This window comes from Gopherus evgoodei, chromosome 7 (assembly GCF_007399415.2).
Source record: "Gopherus evgoodei ecotype Sinaloan lineage chromosome 7, rGopEvg1_v1.p, whole genome shotgun sequence".
Taxonomy (NCBI): domain Eukaryota; kingdom Metazoa; phylum Chordata; order Testudines; family Testudinidae; genus Gopherus; species Gopherus evgoodei.
Window position 1 is genome coordinate 1,300,814 of NC_044328.1, and position 8,250 is coordinate 1,309,063.

Consider the following 8,250-nt stretch of genomic DNA (forward strand, 5'->3'; position numbering starts at 1 on the left):
GGGGGTTTATGGGGGTGAGGAGTAGGGAAGTGGGGGGACATGGGGGATTGGGGGATGTATGAGGGTGAAGGGGAAAGGAGGAGTGGGGTGTATGGAGGTGAGGAGAAGGGAAGTGGGCAGTATGGGGGTAGGGAAATGGGGGGTGAGGAGTGGGGAGATGCAGTGGGTGGGAGATACAGGTGGTTCTAGGGCACGAGGCCCTGCCATTGGGAGTCACCTACGGCTGTGTTCAGGGAGCCCATGGGCCCCGCGCTGATCCCAGCCCACAGTTGTGTAGGGATGGCCAGGAGCAGAGCTCCAGGGAATCTGAGTGCCAAAGCAGGGTTGGAAGGCAGCTCCCTGCCCTGGGGCTGGGGCTGGGGCTGAGCTGCGGGGGTGGCCTGGTGGCTGGCCCTGGCTCCCACCTCGCCTGGCCTGCCCAGCACAGGTTGGCAGCTGTGCAGCCTGTGGAGAGGGAGGTGCTAAGGGCTGGAGTGGGCAGGGCAGGGCGCAGAGACCGTCACTGACTCCAGTCCCGCTCCCTGCCTGGTGCTGGACATACACACACACCCAGGGCCACGCAGGCTCCTGGGCTGCTCGGCTCCGCTGCCCCCCCCCCAGAGGCCGAGCCCTGGAGCAGCGAGTGCCCGTGGGAAGCCATGCCATGCCGGGGGGCACCGTGCTGCTGGCCCTGGCAGCACTGCTGGCCGTGGGGCAGGACTATGACTCCCCCAGCTGGCGGCCGGAGCAGCCCCCGAGCGGGCGTGGCTATGGCAAGCAGCCACAGTGCGTGGACATCCCGCCCGACCTGCCGCTCTGCCACGACGTGGGCTACAAGCGCATATGGCTGCCCAAGCTGCTGGAGCACGACTCCCTGGCCCAGGTGAAGCAGCAGGCGGGCGCCTGGGTGCCCCTGCTCGCCAAGCGGTGCCACGGCGACACCCAGCTCCTCCTCTGCTCGCTCTTTGCACCGTCTGCCTGGACCAGCCTATCTACCCCTGCCGCTCGCTCTGCCAGGTGGTGCGGGCTCCTGCGCCCCCCTCATGGAGGCCTTCGGCTTCCCTGGCCCCACATGCTGCGCTGCACCCGCTTCCCCCCCGACAACCCGCTCGGCATCGCCGTGCAGTTTGGAGCAGCCAGGCCACCCCGCCGCCAGGTAACGGGGAGGGGGGGACAGACCACCCCGCCGCCAGGTAACGGGGAGGGGGGGACAGACCACCCCGCCGCCAGGTAACGGGGAGGGGGGGACAGACCACCCTGTCCCAGGTAACAGGGGGGCCAGACCACCCCGCCAGGTAACGGGGGGGACAGACCACCCTGCTGCCAGGTAATGGGGGGGGACAGACCACCCTGTCCCAGGTAACAGGGGGGCCAGACCACCCCGCCAGGTAACAGGGGGGCAGGCCACCCCGCCGCCAGGTAACGGGGAGGGGGGGACAGACCACCCTGTCCCAGGTAACAGGGGGGCCAGACCACCCCGCCAGGTAACGGAGGGGACAGACCACCCTGCTGCCAGGTAACGGGGGGGGACAGACCACCCTGCCCCAGGTAACAGGGGGGCCAGACCACCCCGCCAGGTAACAGGGGGGCCAGACCACCCCGCCAGGTAATGGGGGGGCAGGTCACCTTGCTGCCAGGGAACGGGGGTGTGGATCAGGCCACCCCACCACCAGGTAATGGGGGGGACAAACCACCCCGCTGCCAGGTAACGGGGGGGGCCAGACCACCCTGCCCCAGGTAACAGGGGGGCCAGACCACCCCGCCAGGTAACGGGGGGGCAGGTCACCTCGCTGCCAGGTAACGGGGGTGTGGATCAGGCCACCCCGCCACCAGGTAACGGGGGGGACAGACCACCCCGCCAGGTAACGGGGGGGCCAGACCACCCTGCCGCCAGGTAACGGGGGTGTGGATCAGGCCACCCCACCACCAGGTAACGGGGGGACAAACCACCTCGCCGCCAGGTAATGGGGGTGTGGATCAGGCCACCCCACCACCAGGTAACGGGGGGGCCAGACCACCCTGCCGCCAGGTAACGGGGAGGGGGGGACAGACCACCCTGCCCCAGGTAACAGGGGTGTGGATCAGGCCACCCCACCACCAGGTAACGGGGGACAGACCACCCCGCCGCCAGGTAACGGGGGTGTGGATCAGGCCACCCCACCACCAGGTAACGGGGGGACAGACCACCCTGCCCCAGGTAACGGGGGTGTGGATCAGGCCACCCCACCACCAGGTAACGGGGGGGACAGACCACCCTGCCCCAGGTAACGGGGGTGTGGATCAGGCCACCCCACCACCAGGTAACGGGGGGGACAGACCACCCTGCCCCAGGTAACGGGGGTGTGGATCAGGCCACCCCGCCGCCAGGTAACGGAGGCAGGTCTCCCTGCTGCCAGGGAATGGCGGAGGGGACAGGTCACCCCGTGTGACGCAGTGGGGAGGGGGGTGGACTGACGGGGAATGTCGTCTGGTTTTACAGGCACTGTCTGCATGGGGGAGGGGAGAGCAGGGGGTCACTTTAGGTGAGGGACGGTACCTGAGCCTGTAACCTGAGCCAGGAAGGGGGGTGGGAAGGTGACACCTTTGCTGGGAAACTGGACAAAGGAGGAGGGGGAGAGAAGGAGGGGGAGAGCCTGCTGGATGGTTTTGGTGTCAGTTTGAGGCTGGCTGGGAAGAGGCAGGAACCCCAAGTCTGGGGTCTAAGCTCCCTGCCCCCCCAGAGAGACCTGGCTGAGGGGTCCTGGCTGTTCCTACAAGCCCTGCTTGGGACTGTGTCCTGTCGTCTAATAAACCTTCTGTGTTACGGGCTGGCTGAGAGTCCCGGTGAATTGCAGGAAGTGGGGTGCAGGACCCGGACTCCCCCACACTCCGTGACACCCTCCCGCCACCAGGTAACAGGGGAGCAGGTCACCCCGCTGCCAGGGAACGGGGGGGACAGAGCACCCTGCCGCCGGGGAACGGGGGTGGGGGGCCTGTGCCAGGCAGCCTCTCACCTCCCCCACTCCCCACAGCCTCCAGGATCTGCCCACGGTGCGAGACGGAGCAGAAGGCAGAGGGCAGGATGGAGCAGATGTGTGCTAGTGAGTGGGGTGGGGAGAAGGGGGGTTCCCGGAGCGTCCCCTCCCTCCAGATCGGCCTGGGCTGGCCTTGTCCGGGGGGGCCTGGGAGTGAGTCGGTGATACTGGGGGGGCTGGTCCGGGGGGGCTGGGAGTGAGTCGGTGATACTGGGGGGGCTGGTCCGGGGGGGCTGGGAGTGAGTCGGTGATACTGGGGAGCGCTGGTCTGGGGGGGCTGCGGAATGAGTCAAGCTTTGGAGGGGACTGGGCAGTGGGTTGGGGGGAGCAGGACCGGGGGGGACTGGGGAGCGGGCTGGGGAGGATTGGGGAGTGGATCGCAGGGAGCTGGGCTGGGGAGTGGGTCAGGCCTTGGGGTGGTCTGGGCAGTGATTCTGGGGAGGACTGGGGGGGGCCTGGGAGTGGGTCGGGGATACTGGGGGGGCTGGTCCGGGGGGACTGGGGAGTGAGTCGGTGATACTGGGGAGCGCTGGTCTGGGGGGCTGGGGAGTGAGTCAAGCTTTGGAGGGGACTGGGCAGTGGGTTGGGGGGAGCAGGACCGGGGGGGACTGGGGAGTGCGTAGGGGGGCTGGGGAGTGGATCGCAGGGAGCTGGGCTGGGGAGTGGGTCAGGCCTTGGGGTGGTCTGGGCAGTGATTCTGGGGAGGACTGGGGGGGGCCTGGGAGTGGGTCGGGGGTACTGGGGGGGGGGGCTGGTCCGGGCGGACTGGGGAGTGAGTCTGTGATACTGGGGAGCGCTAGAGTCTGGGGGGGCTGGGGAGTGAGTCAAGCTTTAGAGGGGACTGGGCAGTGGGTTGGGGGGAGCAGGACCGGGGGGGCCTGGGGAGTTGGGGAGTGGATCAGCAGGAGCTGGGCGGGGGAGTGGGTCAGGCCTTGGGGTGGTCTGGGCAGTGATTCTGGGGAGGACTGGGGAGTGAGTCGGTGATACTGGGGAGCACTGGTCTGGGGGGCTGGGGAGTGAGTCAAGCTTTGGAGGGGACTGGGCAGTGGGTTGGGGGGAGCAGGACCGGGGGGGACTGGGGAGTGGGTAGGGGGGCTGGGGAGTGGATCGCAGGGAGCTGGACTGGGGAGTGGGTCAGGCCTTGGGGTGGTCTGGGCAGTGATTCTGGGGAGGACTGGGGGGAACCTGGGAGTGGGTCGGGGATACTGGGGGGGGGCTGGTCCGGGGGGACTGGGGAGTGAGTCAAGCTTTGGAGGGGACTGGGCAGTGGGTTGGGGGGAGCCGGACCAGGGGGGGACTGGGGAGTGAGTAGGGGGGCTGGGCAGTGGGTCAGGCCTTGGGGGGGGCTGGGCAGTGATTCTGGGGAGCACTGGGGGGTGCTAGGCAGTGGGTTGGGGGAGCGGGGCCAGGGGGGAGCTGGGCAGTGGGTCAGGGGAGCAGGCTGGGGGGGATTGGGGAGTGGGTCGTGGGAGCGGGGCCGGAGGGGTCTGGGCAGTGGGGTGGGGGAGCGGGCTGGTGGGGATTAGGGAGTGGATAAGAGGGAGCTGGGCTGAGGAGTGGGTCAGGCCTTGGGGGGGTCTGGGCAGTGATTCTGGGGGGGGGGCTGGGCAGTGGCTGAGGGGAGCGGGCTGGGGGGATTGGGGAGTGGATAAGAGGGAGCTGGGCTGGGGTGTGGGTCAGACCTTGGGGGGGTCTGGGCAGTAATTCTGGGGAGGACTCGAGGGGCTGGGCAATGGCTGGGGGGAGCGGGGCTGGGCAGTGGCTGGGGGCAGCGGCCAGGGGAGGCCCCGTGCAGTCCCAAGGCAGCTCCCCAGCCGGCCGCGCTCCCCCCGCGGTGCTGAAGACACGGCTCTCGGAGCTGCAGGCGGAGGGCAGCGAGTGCCGAAGAAAAAGCCGCTGAAGCGGGGTCCCCTGCAGCGCCCGACACCCGGCGCCTGGTGCTGCACATGCGGAAGGAGGCCCCCTGCCCCTGCCCGCAGCTGGCCGAGCTGCGCCGCCTCTGCCTGGTGCTGGGCCGCAAGGCGGGCGGGCGGGCGGCTGCGGGGGGCTCTGTACCGCCGGGAGCGGGGCAACTGGGAGACGCGCTTCGCCCTCAAGTTCATGTTCTCCTACCCCTGCCCCTGCGCTATGCCCCGCTCCCCGGGGCCGAGCAGCCCTAGGGGCCCCCGCCTGCCGGGCACCCCCAGGAACCCCCCGGCTAGGCACCTCTGGGACTCCTACCCCCGCCTGCCGGGCACCCCCATAACCACTCTGCTAGGCACCCCTGGGACTCCTTCCCCTGCCTGCCGGGCACCCCCATAAACCCCCTGCTAGGCACCCTTGGGACTCCTGCCCCCCCACCTGCTGGGTACCCCCAGGAACCACCCTGCTAGGCACCTCTGGGACTCCTACCCCCGCCTGCCTGGCACCCCCATAACTCCCCTGCGAGGCACCCTTGGGACTCCTGCCCCCCGCCTGCCAGGCATCCCCATAAACCCCCTGCTAGGCACCCCTGGGACTCCTGCGCCCCGCCTGTCGGGCACCCCCATAACCCATCTGCTAGGCACTTCTGGGACTCCTACCCCCGCCTGCCGGGCACCCCCATAACTCCCCTGCGAGGCACCCTTGGGACTCCTGCCCCCCGCCTGCCAGGCATCCCCATAAACCCCCTGCTAGGCACCCCTGGGACTCCTGCCCCCTGCCTGTCAGGCACCCCCATAACCCCTCTGCTAGGCACCCCTGGGACTCCTACCCCAGCCTGCAGGGCACCCCCATAACCCCTCTGCTAGGCCCCCCTGGGACTCCTGCCCCCCGCCTGCCAGGCATCCCCATAACCCCTCTGCTAGGCACCCCTGGGACTCCTGCCCCCCGCCTGCCAGGCATCCCCATAAACCCCCTGCTAGGCACCCCTGGGACTCCTGCCCCCTGCCTGTCAGGCACCCCCATAACCCCTCTGCTAGGCACCCCTGGGACTCCTACCCCAGCCTGCCGGGCACCCCCATAACCCTTCTTCTAGGCACCCCTGGGACTCCTGCCCCCCGCCTGCCCGGCACCCCCATAACCCCTCTGCTAGGCATCCTTGGGACACCTGCCTGCCAACTACCGGGCAGCCCCATAACCCCTCTGCTAGGCACCCCTGGGACTCCTGCCTGCCGGGCACCCCCAGGACTCCTCCGCCTGCCTGCCGAGCACCCCCATAACCCCTCTGCTAGACACCCCTGGGACTCTTCTCCCCTGCCTGCCGGGCACCCCCATAACCCCTCTGCTAGGCACCCCTGGGACTCCTGCCCCCCACCTGCCAGGCACCACCATAACCCCTCTGCGATGCACCTCTGGGACTCCGCCACCCCGGCTGCCGGGCACCCCATAACCCCTCTGCTAGGCACCCTTGGGACTCCTGCCCCCACCTGCCGGGCACCCCTATAACCACTCTGCTAGGCACCCTTGGGACTCCTGCCCCCGCCTGCCGGGCACCCCCAGGAACCACCCTGCTAGGCACCCCTGGGACTCCCCCCGCTCCTCCCCTCACCTACTGGGCACCCTCCTACCCTTCCCCACTAGGTACCCCGGGACTCCTCCCCCCCGCCTGCCGGGCACCCCCATAACCCCTCTGCTAGGCACCCCTGGGACTCCTCCCCCAGCCTGCCGGGTATCCCCATAACCTCTCTGCTAGGCACCCCTGGGACTCCTGCCCCCCCACCTCCCGGGTACCCCCATAACCCCTCTGCTAGGCACCCTTGGGACTCCTGCCCCCCGCCTGCCGGGCACCCCCATAACCCCTCTGCTAGGCACCCCTGGGACTCCTCCCCCCCACCTGCTGGGCACCCCCCTAACCCCTCTGCTAGGCACCCCTGGGACTCCTGCCCCCTGCCTGCCTGCCGGGCACCCCCATAGCCCCCCTGCAAGGCACCCCTGGAACTCCGTCCCCCGCCTTCCGGGCACCCCCATAAACCCCCTCCTAGGCCACTTGGGACTTTTGCCCCCTGCCTGCCGGACACCCCCATAAACCCTCGGCTAGGCACCTCTGGGACTTTTGCCCCCCACCTGCCAGGCACTCCCAGGAACCACCCTGCTAGGCACCCCTGGGACTACTGCCCCCGCCTGCCGGGCACCCCCAATAACTCCTCTGCTAGGCACTTCTGGGACTCCTGCCCCTGCCTGCAGGGCACCCTCATAGCCCCCCTGCAAGGCACCCCTGGAACTCCGTCCCCCGCCTGCCGGGCACCCCCATAAACCCCCTCCTAGGCACACTTGGGACTTTTGCCCCCCACCTGCCGGGCACCCCCAATAACTCCTCTGCTAGGCACTTCTGGGACTCCTGCCCCCCCACCTGCTAGGCACCCCCTGGAACCACTCTGCTAGGCACCCCTGGGACTACTGCCCCCGCCTGCCGGGCACCCCCATAACCTCTCTGCTAGGCATCTCTGGGACCCCTGCCCCTGCCTGCAGGGCACCCCCATAACCCCTCTGCTAGGCACTCCTGGGGCCCCTGCCACCAGTCTGCCGGGCACCCCCATAACCGCTCTGCTAAGCACCCCTGGGACTCCTGCCCCCCGCCTACCGGGCATCCCTATAACCCCTCTGCTAGGCACCCTTGGGACTCCTGCCCCCCGCCTGCTGGGCATCCCTGGGACTCATCCCCCCGCCTGCTGAGTGCCCCCATAGCCCCACTTCTAGGCACCCCTGGGACTCCTGCCCCCTGCCTGCCGGGCACCCCCATATCCCCTCTGCTAGGCACCCCTGGGACTCCTCCCCCCGCCTGCCGGGCACCCCCATAACCCCTCTTCTAGGCACCCGTGGGACTCCTGCCCCCCGCCTGCCGGGCACCCCCATAACCCCTCTGCTAGGCACCCATGGGACTCCTCCCTCCGCCTGCCAGGCACCTCCATAACCCTTCTTCTAGGCACCCCTGGGACTCCTGCCCCCCACCTGCCGGGCACCCCCATAATCCTTCTTCTAGGCACCCCTGGGACTCCTGCCCCCCACCTACCGGGCACCCCCATAACCCCTCTGCTAGGCACCCCTGGGACTCCTGCCCCCCGCTGGCCGGGCACCCCCATAACCCCTCTGCTAGGCACCCCTGGGACTCCTGCCCCCTGCTGGCCGGGCACCCCCATAACCCCTCTGCTAGGCACCCCTGGGACTCCTGCCCCCGCCTGCTGGGCACCCCCATAGCCCCTCTGCTAGGCACCCCTGAGACTCCTGCCCCCCGCCTGCCGGGCTCCCCCATAACCCCTCTGCTAGGCACCCCTGGGACTCCTGCCCCCCGCCGGCCGGG

General features: G+C 69.4%; 1 protein-coding gene across 1 annotated transcript; it reads left to right on the forward strand.

Annotated features, from left to right (window-relative positions):
- The first annotated feature begins 643 nt into the window (after positions 1-643).
- Positions 644-5,294, forward strand: SFRP5 (secreted frizzled related protein 5). Its single transcript, XM_030568819.1, is given in 7 exon segments — positions 644-950; positions 953-1,006; positions 1,009-1,035; positions 1,038-1,127; positions 2,991-3,146; positions 4,911-5,029; positions 5,031-5,294. Coding segments are annotated over 7 exon segments (1,017 nt in total).
- The last annotated feature ends 2,956 nt before the right edge of the window (positions 5,295-8,250 follow it).